The sequence below is a fragment of the Bactrocera latifrons genome, unplaced genomic scaffold, assembly GCF_001853355.1.
Source record: "Bactrocera latifrons isolate USDA-ARS-PBARC rearing strain unplaced genomic scaffold, ASM185335v1 scaffold_121, whole genome shotgun sequence".
In the NCBI taxonomy this organism is placed as follows: domain Eukaryota; kingdom Metazoa; phylum Arthropoda; class Insecta; order Diptera; family Tephritidae; genus Bactrocera; species Bactrocera latifrons.
The window spans coordinates 123946-137725 of NW_017534642.1; the positions used below are offsets into that span (position 1 = coordinate 123946).

The 13780-nt window shown below is 41.3% G+C and overlaps 2 protein-coding genes across 3 annotated transcripts in view; one reads left to right on the forward strand and one right to left on the reverse strand.

The window, feature by feature from the left end:
* Nucleotides 1–13780, forward strand: part of LOC108978401 (probable 4-coumarate--CoA ligase 3) — a 145132-nt gene that overhangs the window by 73840 nt on the left and 57512 nt on the right. The gene's annotated exons all lie outside the window — the stretch shown is intronic.
* LOC108978399 (potassium voltage-gated channel protein eag) overlaps nucleotides 1–13780 on the reverse strand; it is a 58434-nt gene that overhangs the window by 31738 nt on the left and 12916 nt on the right. For both annotated transcript variants that reach the window (XM_018948656.1, XM_018948655.1), the window contains exon 2: nucleotides 1482–1602. In XM_018948656.1, the coding sequence (XP_018804201.1) occupies nucleotides 1482–1602 (121 nt within the window). The remainder of the gene's footprint in view (nucleotides 1–1481; nucleotides 1603–13780) is intronic.

Sequence of the window (13780 nt, forward strand, 5' to 3'; positions counted from 1 at the left end):
AGCGTACGACTTTCAACTGGACTGCTTTAGCCCGAGCAAAGATTTTTGCAATAAATCTCCAAAAATATAAAAAAAGCACATAACCGGTGCCACTTTCATCTGCTGTAGCGTATATTTTAAAGAACTCTTTCTACTTGGCTAGCAAAGTCGCAAAGCACCTAACCTAAAAAGGCAAAATATAGTATATACAGTTATGCGCCTCCACACAGGCCGCCGGAGAGTCGGCTGTTCAGCCGAAGTGTCTGTGTTTATTTAGCACAGCTAAGCAAAACGGTGCCTCTGGAAATATGTCACACAGCCGCAAACAACAAAAATAAAGTTTTGAGGCCAATGGGAAAAGCAAGATGGGCCGTCAGACGGCTTGAGGTAGCGGTAAAGCAGAAGTCGGTAAACCAGTGAATAACTTTATAAGTGTGGATGTAGGTCGGGACCACTGTGATGTGTATGCGTGCGCAAAGGCACATGCAAAATATTATCGTTGTGCCGTGGCTTAAAGCGGCGCCAGTTTATATGCTTAGTTTTCGATTTCAAATTTAATTTCTACTTCTTTGCCGTAATGGGGTCTATAAAAAGCGCATGCAACTCCATCAACACGCGCCCACTTTATGTTACACAGCTTTCCAATTTGTTTTTGCTCTTGACTCCAGCGTCCGTGTACACCTTGGTTCCCACATTGCTTCCTTTTCTGCCGCGCTGCCCTCACCCGCTCTCATTTGCTCTGGCAAAATACTTTGCATAAATTCCACTGTATTTCTATGTGCTCCCGAGGGTGGTGCACAGTCACGCTTGGGGGAGAAAGTTTTCAACTCAGCTGTCATGGCTAATGAAAGGAATTTGTTTTGCAGGCTGATACAAGTGAGCAGGCAACACTCACTAGGGTAAGGAAGGAGGTCGTTGGGCTCATATTTTAAAGCGTGCTAAATAAATTGCGCAATTTGTTAGTTAGAGTTTGCGGTGTAAGCTGTTTGCTTTATTTGCTATAACTTAACCATTAGTAAACTTTGAGATAAGTCTAGACTGATTCGAGCTTCAATTCTTCAGAGCATTGTCCCAATAGACTTATTCTAAGATAGAGAACTGTTACTTTGGCCTTTGTTTATATTAGGATGAGTTGAGTTGTGCTGAGTTGGGTTGAGTTGAGTTAAATTCAGTTGCGTTGAGTAGAGGGTTTACTCGCAAAGTCGAAACAGATCTGTTCTTGCTGATATTCATGGCTGATGCTAGGAAAATCGGCATTCTTTGATGGAATACGAAGCCGACCGCTGTTGGGCAGGTCTCGCAGTAGATCATGCAATCCGTCCACTTAATTTCAGTACCTTTATTGTTATTATATAGAGCAAATATTTTAAATACTAAATTTTTGAAAAATTATGTTACAAGATCTTAAACTTTTTTCCTATCTTCATTTATACGTTAAATGTTGTAATATGATAAAAGCTGTTGATTCTCTCGAAGAACCATTTAATTTCTACAAAACTCACCTGCACGACTTCTGCATGACTTCAGCACGATTATAGCCGCTAATCTTGCAAAAGGACTCATTGCAATACACAATCGGAAAATCCACAATCTGTGCGTTGGCCAATAGAAACGAACTGTCCGCTGGAGATGAGAAAAGAATAGAGTATTAGCGCTATAAAACCCAGAACTAAAGACAGGCATGGAATATAAAAAAAAAGTACGTTCAACCTGCTGAATCTCAGATTTCTGGGACGTTGACTAATATTGGAAGCAACTAAGCAAAAACCACTCACGCCTAAGTCATGGCTTTCGCTATATCACGATCTAAGCAACGCCGCATTGATCAACTTTCTAATCTCTGTCTTCAGTCTAACCCCGAGAAGCCGCTTAATTACCTTTCAGCGCGCTTAATCCGCCACTCTCTCGCATTTACGGTTAGGCTGCGAATTACACTATCCACAGCGAATGTATTATCCTTTCGCCACACATATACATCAATGGAGATATATACGAACGCAGCCGCCTTGTTGCCACAACAAAACGCGATTTTCAACATTTTCGTTTAAGCAAAGTGTCGGCTCTTATTTGCAAGCCATAAATAGTGGGAGTCTTATCGATATCTGTGCGGGTATCGCGGTGGTTGATTAACGGCAAGAGGAATCGTTTCAACTGTCGATTTATTTGAATGTGTTCGCTTGTGGAGAGACGATAAACCATGATTTATTCGCATTATGCAATAAAGCAACAATAATAAGTAAATAATTTAGCGAATAGTGGGGATTTTACTAAAAACGCAGCAATAATGTTGTCTGCGTGTAGACACTATCAGCTCAGTAGGGCGGATTTAAGTGCTTGCACCACCACTTTTTGCTTTCACCTTTTCTTCGTATTTGCAACAACCAACAGCTTATATGCCACACATGTACGCTGGGGTGGATATGTGTTTGTAAGCACTTTTATCACATTACTTTTTATAACGCCAACTTCATTTTATGCGCGAAGCTGCGACCTTGAAACCGTCAGATCCCTTACTACCGCACAAGGCTGGTTATTGTCTTCGCCAGCTGCAGCTCAGCTTTCATACCAACATTGTTGGTAGCAAATTTAGTTGAGCAGACACGCTGGATAAGATAGAACGGCGCTTTCCTATGCTGTTATTGAGTATCAAATTGCTGCTGCGTTTCGGAGCATTTCTAACGAAACGAAAGTGAAAATTGAGGATAGTTAGCAGAAAGGACGGTAGATATAATGGCCTTTGCTCCACAGTAGGCACACACGCCCTCTCTTGTTGGTAACGCTGCAATAAAAGTCAAAGAAAGTGAAAGAAGGGAACGTATTTTCGGGTCTGCCTTTACACATTTTTTGGTGAAAAAACTGAAAATATTTTTGAAGTCGCTCTTTAAATTTACAGATTTGCCATGTCCCAAACATAGAAGGCGTCACGGAAGGCATTCTCCGGATTTGCCTTGAGAGCCGAGGTGCTGATTTGAACGAACGCTGCCTTTTCGGCTTGCACCACTCACAGAAACCAGTCGCGCGAAAATGTTACCGAATCCAGTCGGTGCGCACACGCTTTGAAGTACATTCGCGGCGGAAGAAAATCAGTCCTGTGTGATCAGTGTGACGAGCTGAGTCGCTGTAGCCATGTCTGTCTATTCGTCCGTCGATCCGTTCGTCTGTCTGTACTTTTGCACACGCAAGACTGTTGTAAAGCAGTAACTTAAGTTTGAAGATTCTAGCAGAATTAATTTCTTACTCAGCAGTTTCAATTCTTGTGTGGAACTAGTTTTTAGCTAGTCTGCAACTGTTCTAGTTATTTCTAGTAAGAAAACAATTTTTTTTTTCGAGTTCTCATTTTTCTCGCAGGGCATTCAATGTTTTTATCAATTTTTTTGCTGCGTGCTTTTAGGCGTTCGCGTACACAACTAAATTACAAAGGCAAACACTTAAAAAGATGACATCAAAGTGCTTTGACAAGCACACACTCACACACACTAAAGTGTAACTTTGTAAACTTGCTCTTTCCATGTGTGTGTCTGTGTGTGTGTTTTGGGCTGGCGTTAGAAATGAAGGCAAACAAATTAAATTTACATAATTAAGTGTCAGCATATTTATTTTTTCTGCTGTATTTGGCTTAGCGGTGTTTATTCTGAAACTTATATCGCCAGTTCGCAGCAGTGATATGTTTATGCTTTCGTGGGTGTGGCCTGGTGGCATGCTCACATGTGCATTTGTTAGTGTTGAGCCTTGCGTTTGTTCAGCTGCAGAAGATTGGCACGAATTTGCGCAAATTTTTGTATTTTTTCGCAGCTTTATGGACGCGTATGAATACTTGATTTTATCTCTTTGCGTACCTTTTTAAAACTTAGATATCAAAGAAAAAACAAAAACATTAATCTGAAAAAAATCTGAAAACCCTCATGGCCAGCCACAGCATTATTCAAATTGATTGCTACAAATCCATCAATATATGTTTAATTTATTCTACACTTGTAAGCAGATAAACACGCATTTCCAATTATGCAACCGCGCGGAAAAATTAACAAACGGCTTTAATTAACTTTTTTTTTAATTTTCTAGCACTTTCTGTGCATATACATTTATATGGCATATCAGATAATGCTCGCCAGCCGAGTGCAAAAAAGAGCAATAAAAAATTATGTAAACAAGAAAAAATGAAAGGTAACTTTGGTTGCACCGAAGCTATAATACCCTTAACAAATGCAGCTTGCTTCTAATAACTCTGAAGTCTTATATGGCAGATTTATGCTAAAGCGACGCGATCAGAGTAATCTCGTAAGTTACTTCACTGCTTTCGATAATAACCTATTCCGAATTTCGTGAAGACATCTCGCCAAATGAAAAAATGTTCCACTCAAGTGCTTGGTTCCGATCGTTCAGTTTGCACGGTAGCTATATGCTATAGTGATCCGATGTCAGCCGTTTCAACAAATAAGTAGATCCTTAGTGGGAAAAGAACGCGTCCGAAATTTCAGATGGATATCTCAGAAACTGAGGAACTTCTTTGCACAAACGGATATGGCTTACACGACTCGGCTCGTCATGCTGATGATTTATAAGGGGATTTTAATAAGAGCGCTACAAAATTTTTTTTAAATAAAACAAAAACTGTTTGGGATATCAATGAAATTTTGTATTCCTGTGAAAGTGCATTCGATGCCATTATGTATAGAACTCGAACACGAAGTCCAGACACTGAACCTGATTTTCTACGGGTATTCAAACTAAGTTCGTCAATTGTCGCTCGCTTGTTGGCTAGACCATAGTCTAACGTCATCAAATCGCATGACCGAGGGGTCTTCCTCAATTGATGCGCTAGCTGTCGCAATATTTTCGACACTACTGGTATGGGAACTGTGTTTGTTCATTCAGATTTTTTCACTAGACACTCAATTGGTGATCTGACAAGACGATTATGACGACCATAAATTGGACGTAGCGCACTTAAACTTGAGGCCATTGACTACGGATTACTGCTGCTGATGAAATAACAAACCTGACTGAAGAGAAATGTCAAAAGAGCGGGAAAAAATATAACGTCATTTGATGTGCCTGTCGGTATACGTTTGTTGCGTCCCTATTGAAGAGCGCGTTATGTACACTTTATATCTCTGACGTTTCCTTCTAGTCGAAGTCTAAACTTCATGGCAAACTTAATATACCCCGTTCAGGGTATAAATATATCAACACATCATATAGACAGACAGATTACATTTAAAAACATTATATTTATGAATTTTTTTATCATTTTGACACTGATCACATTGCGAAAGCAAATTTTTTTCCATTCACATTTAATTGGCTGCTAGTTGTTGCTGTTTTTACAATTCTATTTTGCAGCCTTTTTCACTTAAAATGTTACGCATAATCCCCGTTATCGCAACGTTGGCTGACAAGTATATTAAAATCATGCTTTTTGTTGTCACAATTGATTGATGATGCCAGGCTGCGACCTTCCGACTTTTAGGCTGACTTTTTGACAGGGTTGCATATTTCGCATAACTTTTGTTGTAACGACCACCTTTGACCTATGACGAGCACGACCAGCACGAATTTTGGGCACTAGACGACAATCAAAGCGAAGACAAATGAATTTCTTAGATGTCAAAAGTGCGTACATTGTTAATGTTGTTGTACAATAAATGACCTACCGGCTTTTGATGTCTTAATTCGTGACGAAGAAGACATTAAGTTAAATGGTGCGTCAATCAAACTATAAAAGTTATAGTTTTGCTCAATTCCATAACTTTTTTTCAGCCCCGTCGCCAGGACTCTTATATAAGTTTAGTTGTTTTGCCGAAATCCAGGCATATCTCTGTTATTGTTTTTTACAAGAAGGAAACACTATACTGCTCTTTCACCGGGGGTTTCTTGGAAATTTATTTACAAAGTTGCGAATTTAGTACGACATTCCGGGGAGAGTATTTTCTCGAGTTTATGACTGTCTTCTGACTACCTGCTTACTCCGCGCTCTCTGGTGGCACGTTAAGGACTTTTCTCTTAAATAAAATCAGCTTTGACTTGAATCAGTTCTGGTGATACCTCTAAGACAGCATCGCCACGGCGTCAGTGATCCTGAGCCCGTTTATGATCTCAGGTCCACTCCCTTTAGTGTAGACTCACTGGGACCTTTTATATTATTAGGTTGGCTCCCTTTGGTGTAAAAGATGTTACTCTCTCTAATCTCTCTTATTTTTTTTTTTACAAAAATTGTGTTAGAAAATGATTTCTCCTAAATTAAGCTGATTTCCCTGTTTGAGAACTTGAGAACAGTTCATTTTCCCTTGCTCTCTCTCTCTGTCTTCCTCTCTCTTCTTCTCGCTCCCTCTCTCTACCTCTCCACCTCATGTTGTTACACAATGTTTCTTAAACCAGTTGAGAATTTGAATGTACCAATGAACGAAGGCTTTGTATCATATTCTTTAACTTTTTACCGTCGTGTTTTTCTCGCGAATTCCAAATATTTCCTCTACTTTTCGTACAAGTATTTAATACGGTTTCTGCAGCGCGGCGCTAATACGACGCTAATGTCTCCTCCTGATTTATGTAAGGTGCTTGCTCTACAGCGACCAGAGCGAAATAAAATCGCATAATGTGAAAAAAATTAAAAGAAAACAGCAACAAACGCGACGAAAGCATAAAAATATAATCATAAACAAAACCAGATTTATGCACATATGTGTTTGTGTGTGTGTGGTTGCTAGGCGGCAGATCACACAATATACAAGCATAAACAACGGACCGAATAAAAAACAAACAGAAGAAGGTGAAGATAAACAAAAAATGTGCAGCACAAATGGTTACGTGGCATGCCACAAGCACAGTGTGGCAGCGATGAAAGCAAACGGGAATAAAAGCAGCAAGCTGCCACACAGCGCCTTTGTGTACATAAAATACCGACGTACAAACACACGCAACCTCGTATGAAAGACATGAAATTCGAAAGGCGAACGAGCTGCGAAGAGGAGGTGGGCATGAGGCATAAAAGTTTGCTTAACGCGTGTTGCAAATGGTAGCGGAGATTTAAGGACATACCACAGCTAAAGTGGGCTGTGAAGAAGGTAGCGTAGGTGCAACATGGAATTGCGGTGGCATGTGGGGCGCACAGTTTTTGCTGAAGGTTGGCGCTCCATTGGATACGGCCGCTTAAGACAGAGCAGCGGTGTAGCGGTGTGTGGGCTGTGGACCATTTGCCACCCTTGAGTGAAGGTCTACTAGCATGTTGTCTGACAGGTGGCAGCAGTAGTCGCGAAGGTAGCGTGATTTATGCATTCGTCGGGTGCATACGGATTGGTGGCAATGAAGCTCAGCGCTGTGGTGCACCAAATAAATGCTGTAGATATGCACCGCGGTGACACACGTTCGCAGTCTGTGTGGCAAGTGTTTCTTCCGCACGGAGAAGTAGTCGCAAACGGTGGATCATATGTATCAACTTAAAAGTGCATATCCCATCGGGTTTATTGATGATTGCACAAATCAAATTTAGCGCTTTCAAATGAAACTTGAATTTAGTAGCTTATTCCTTAAAACAGGGTTTGTCCGGAAAATAATAGGACTGGTTTTCTTCCGCCGTGATCTTACTTCGGAGCGTGCGCGCCGACTGGATTCGGTAGAAGGCCTTCCTAGCTAACGGACGCACCTGGAGAGTCAGGATAAACATTTTCGCGCGACGTGTAGTAGTTCAAGCCAGTCCTTTTTTGAGTGTCGGGAAGAGGTCGCTGATGAAGACCGGAAGAATGAGCGAATCCAAAGTAAAAACGATGCCCATTGTCTTTTTTGACATCAAAGACATCGTCCACCATACCGTCAACGCTCCAGTTTTGCGTGGCAATACTCAAGCGACTCAAACGAAGGGTCAATAGGGTCCGACAAGACATCGCACCTGATTGGAAATTGCACCACGACAACACTCCGGCTCACACCGCCTTTGTGAACAGCATAATCAAGGCCGGCATCCCAACACTTTCGCAGCCGCCCTACAGCCCAGATGTGGCCCCTCGGAATTTTTTTGTTTCCTTGATTAAAAAAGCCGATGAAAGGCAAGCGTTTTGAGTCGACAGAGAGGATCCAGGCTCTATGCACCTCGGCTCTCAAGCCTATTCCGGAGAATGGCTTCCGTGAAAATCGCGCTGGCATCGCTACACGACGCAGAAGGAGCCTATTTTGAAAGTTTTTAAAGAATTGTAAGGATTGGTTCAATATATTTTTTAGAGTCGTCTCGACAAATCGGGTTCCTGAGTTCTTGAAGTGGCTGGTGTGATTCAAGAAAATTAACTATTCTTTGTTTGGTTGAATTTTTTTTAACAAAAAGCCTACGCTTGCCCTTAGAAGCCTTGTTTCGAAGACGTTCCGTAGTTGGAAAACTTTGTAATGTAACTTTAGCTGAGGACCAAGGTAGCCGATTCAAAACTTTTTAGCTACAGTTGAAAAAGTTCGGAAATAAAACCGAAAATGAAATTCTTCCAACTCATGAGCAAACACAATTCCATGTCGCTGAAGAAGCCAGCGCCATTTGTAAGTGCCACCCCCACTAATGGCATTTGCGCTCTTTAGTTGTAAACATAAATTGCATGGTAACAAAAGCACAGCAAATCAAGCCAATGTTGTGCAGATTAAGAAAATAAATTCGTATTTGTGTTGTTGTTATTCATTCTGCTTGCAATCGCTGCCACTGTAAACAATGCTGCCTTTGTTTGCCACTACAAACATATATAATATTTCAATGGCGCATAAGGTATGCGTGTGTGTGTGTGTTCGTGTGGCACGGGACACACTTATTCACGTTACCGACGTCATCGGCAATCGCAAAATGTGGTTGTGCACCACGATTGTTGCATGCCACATCATATTCGCGGCGAGTGGGTGCAGTTGCCACACTGTCCTGTCTCACTTCTGCTTGCATTCGCCTAGTTTTGGCTCTGACGTCATTGATAAGCGTTGCTGGCTGGCTGTTTTGTACCACAAGTGGGCCAGTGGAGGTCGACCGAAGCACGAAAGCATGTTGCACTGCTACCTCGCCGTGCACAACGCTTGCTGTACTGATGTATTTTGTGTGTGTGTGTGAGTTTATTTTTCCATAAACCACTTATGCTCGCTTTTTGATGAGTAATGAGCTCTGGCTCGGTGGCAATAATAGTTGATTATGTTGCAAACACTGACGGCGGCGCCGAGGGAAGCGACGGCGCACGAGTCCGTTGAAAAATGATTCGGATTAACAAAATGACACATTGGAGCTTGCGAAATTGTTCAGTTTTTGGCAAGTGGGCAAAACGCTAAAATTAGCTGCGCTTTTGATTGGCGTACAAATTGATGTGCTACCGTAAGCTTTGCGGAAATTTATGCAAACAGTTTGTCATGATGGCTGTGGTAAAATTGTGGAATTGACGCCGTTATGAGGGAATGAAAACTAAGTCGTTTTAGAAGCCATTGATGCTATAAATTACAGCAGCTCGTTGAGTATACCCGTGCGTATGAGCAACATTTTCGTGTTATTTTGAAGCTGCACTTGCGGCGTGTGCTGAGTTTGTTCGAAAGCGATTCGAAGCAAAGAGCTTTCTCTGAATTCGTTTTGTTAAATTATTCAATCGTTAATCTAGCAAGTTAGAGCTGAAATCATATTTTTTCGCTTCTCGTTCACATAATAACATATATCGGTACAATCAAGAAGGAAGTGCTAAGACTATTCCACCTTGCCTTTTTCCATACAGTTTTTGAAGCAGCAAGCGTTCGTTAAGATTACAAATCTTACCGTACTTTTTAGAACCCCCACAACCAGATAGAGGCCTTACTGAGAGTTAAGAGCTCACTGAATCGTTACGATCGATCTTGGGCCAAAAGGATCTTACGCTGCCATTGATAACGAAGTTAGGCAGTCCTTAACCAGCATTGAACGCACGATTAGTCACCTCAAGACTAGTAGCGCCGAAATACTATCAGAGTAAATAGTCGTTTCTCTTCAGCAGACTTCCTACACTCCGGGGCGCTGCCTTGAAATCATAGGAACAGCCAGAAAGTTTGAAACTGAAGTTGATGGAAAATTCCTAACAATATACCAACCCGAACCTCCTCCAACCTTCCTCCAAAGCTTTAACACATACGTAAAGAAGCTCACCATCCCTCTCCGCCAACGGCTTCTAACCACAGCTCCCAAGCAGGTATAAAGTCAGAGCAAATGAGGATTTCCGAATGTTAACGGGGATATCTAATGGATATTAAATGCAAAATGGCATTAATTGTCATGATTTCTGTGGACCCTAGTGCACCACTAACCGACTAATCGCATGCATATAGCTATATATGCTCGACCGTACGTGCCCGAAGACCTTGTTCATTGCCGTGCTATGCGCCTATATACCTGTACCGTTATTGCAAGGTGTGCGCTTGTCAGCAGTCAATATCTGACTTTGATCGATGAATAGCCGCAATGTGTACTCTGCTGTGTGGCAGCGAGTAGTAATGTGGCAAATTGTGAGACATACAAACTAACGGCAAACAAAGGCGAAAATATGCGAACGCAGCGAAATGCACACAACTGCAATGTGCAAAAGTCGAATCACGTTTGCAGTGACAGGACTGATGAGTTGGACCCGCCGCTCATAGCTGAGTGCGAAGATATGTTTGTCGAGTCTGACTATTTAGCAAACATCACACTGACATCGAATTCCCGGTTAAACGTGATTTTCTCACTTTAGCTGGGTTGTGTGATTGGTCACACAATATTAGTGGTAATGCGCTCAGCTTTTAAATTTAAATTAAAATCCATGCTTTTCCAGAGGCAGTGGGCAAATTTTCAAAAAACTGAAGAATTTAGAAAAAATGCAATATTTTCTGTAAATCCATAGACCAATTTAGCATAGAACTGCGTAAATTTCTTTGACTAAGATCCACAATTTACCATTTGAGCATAAGCCAACATTATGGTCCAAAGCGAACTGAGAGGCCTAGCTCTCTACATCCAACCGAACTTTAAAAGTAATTTTTCTAACACTAAAGACAAGAACAGAAGCTTTCCTATCAGCCAGCATAAAGCTTCTTACCAATTTTGCAAACTTTGCTGTGCAATTTGTAAAAGAGCAAGACTCAGCGCTGATTGGTCAGTTGCTAAATAGTGCGCTCTGCGCTTGTGGGGTAAAAAATATGAGAGAGTAAAAGCATAAGTACCCAAGGAAATTGTATTTATATTTTTTCTCTAATTTACACTTGTACTAATTTCTTCCAACATCATTTATCATTTAACGTATATTGTATAATAGTTGAGAGTGTCCATGCAGAGAATACCTGTTCTTAATGCTTCTTTTTTAATTGCATATTTTAAGGAAGAAAACATTGTCAAACGTCATTTTAGAAGCTTCGGAGTATCGATATTAACTTCGAAGGGCCTTCTTTATTTATGCCAGAGCCTTTAACTACCACACGAATAATGCAAATACAAGCTTGAAATGACAGCATACACCCACAGAAACAGCTAGATGCACATATACACATAAAATATGTTTGAGGTTGCTCAGCAACACTCATAATCGGAAATTTGTATACACAAATGCGTAGCACGCGCAAATCTCCAAAAATTATGCAATGTAAATTTGTTGGTCATAATTGGTTGCTAAGCGTTCTACTCGCACACATGTCAAGAGTGTGGATTTCACAGTGAGCATCAATCAAAAACTGTAAATTCGGAGAGACTCACCAGTGTTGGGTGCTGGTAGACCTTACGAGCACGTGTGGGCCGCGCCATACGTTCATTGCTATAGGGATGTATATGTATGTGTGCGTATGAATAATGACACTTGTAGTGTTTCCACAGCATGGGCGCGCCTGTGGAGAGGAGTGGCGGTGTGGAAGCTGACTTGGTGGCTTTGCTTAGTATTTGTAAAGCACAAGCAGCGGTATATTTCACCCAACAATGTATTTCAGTGTTTATAGGTATGTGTGTGTGCGTGCGTTAGTGTGTGTTGGTTGCCGGTGCATTTGTTTGTTTATGTAACTTGCGCTTCTGTTTGCTTAAGTCGCTCTGTAATACACAGCTTGGGCATAACAAGCACGCGTGCGGCCGCAACAACTGCAAGCCAACAACTCGGTGGCGGTGTGTCGACGTGCGTGTTTGTAGTTGCTTTTAACCACAACAATTTAAGTCATTGTGTAAAAGCATAGTTGAATTTCGTCCGCTTAGCAAATGCAATACAACTTAATCCAATTTGCTGATGATAACGCTAAGTGTTGCAGTGTTGCAAGTTACTTATAACCACTTGAAAATTTGTGCATTTACCGTTAGTCAAGGTGAGCGACAGACACTAAATGCAGCGTTTGTAAATTTACAAAAAAAAAAACTGTTGAAGGCAACAACATTTTGAGAAATAACTGTAAGTAAGAGTAATGAAATAAAGGCGGAGCGAGCTGCTGGAACTGAGCTTGCTTTACAGCAAAGGCAGCAGAGTCTACGAATTTGGAATGATAACTGATCTACAAACATCCACAAGCTCACTTAGGCCACTCAGAAACCTTTTGACGAAGATAAACTCCAACAATGGCTCTAAAGTAGTTAACTTCCAACTAGTTGTAGTCTTTCATTTCCTCAGCTTTAGGGTTTCAGTGAACGGTGCTTCTAGGCTCCAGCGTAGTACAATTCGAATATCGGGCCTTAATTTAACGCTGTTGTAAAGCCGCTTGGACGCACCTTATCCTAAATAATTGTGTAACTAGCACAGCACCGAAATTGCTTGAGCGCTTCTCAGCCTTTTAAAGTTTCAGCGCTCTCCACTCAAGCGTAAATTGTTTCCCTTTGACTTCCTTCCAATCTATTTCTAGATTTGAAATGTGAAACTTTGCGCAAATATAACAAACGCATGGCAGCCGCGAAGCTTTCACACCCACAAAGCAAATGCCAGCCTGCCGCACGCATAATTCTTTGCATTTCTTACTATTTTTGCGCTCACAATTTGCTTGCCACATTTGTATTTCGCTTAACCGCAAAAGTTGTAAAAGTTTTATTCTTAAATTCTAGGCCGCAGGCGCTGCGTACTCTTCCCTCGGCACTTGGGCGTGCTGAATTTCCGCTGCCAATCTCTCTCGCAGTTTGTTGCATGCTTGCAGGCGCTTGTCGATGGCAGCAAATCGTGAGTTGTAGCCATTTCTTGCTACAAATTTAGCCAAGTGGAAATAAATTTGCAAGTAAAGTTTTGCCCAAATGAAAAGCTTTGCAGCAAATGCTACAACGCATTTTTCATGCGCAGCGCAGTGTTTGCGGTTAGCGAGATTCAAGCGTCGTGTGGCACACTTCCACACAAACGTGACGCTCGCCGAAAGTTTGCTAAGTATTTCTGAAAAGTTTTATCTAATATTTGCTAGAAAAACATTTCTTTACTTCAGATGACTATGTTACAAGGCAAATATTTGTTTAGCGTGTTCGCAAATTGTGTCGCATGTCAGATACACGCGGAAGCAGTGGAGTGTTTACTGTTAGGGCTTTTGTAAGTGCAGGATAATTTTATTTCTGCTGCCCATAGTCATTATCTAGAAAAGATATTTCCTATACGCTCAATTTTTTACGGTTTTAGAACTTCTACAAGTATGTCATGAGCTTGGTGTAGTGACAGTCCTTTGTCATATATAATTACGGTTTGAAACACTTAGAAGCCCTGACTGGAAAACAGCTGAGAATTGCATTGTCCTTCAGTCGAAATCTCGAAAAAAAAATCCGTTAAATCGAGTTGAGAAAATCTAACCTCAATACGCACACTTTTACAAAATTCTGAGAGAGTTGTGAGACTAGCAGAAGTGAAAACGGCGTTCAGACATTTGA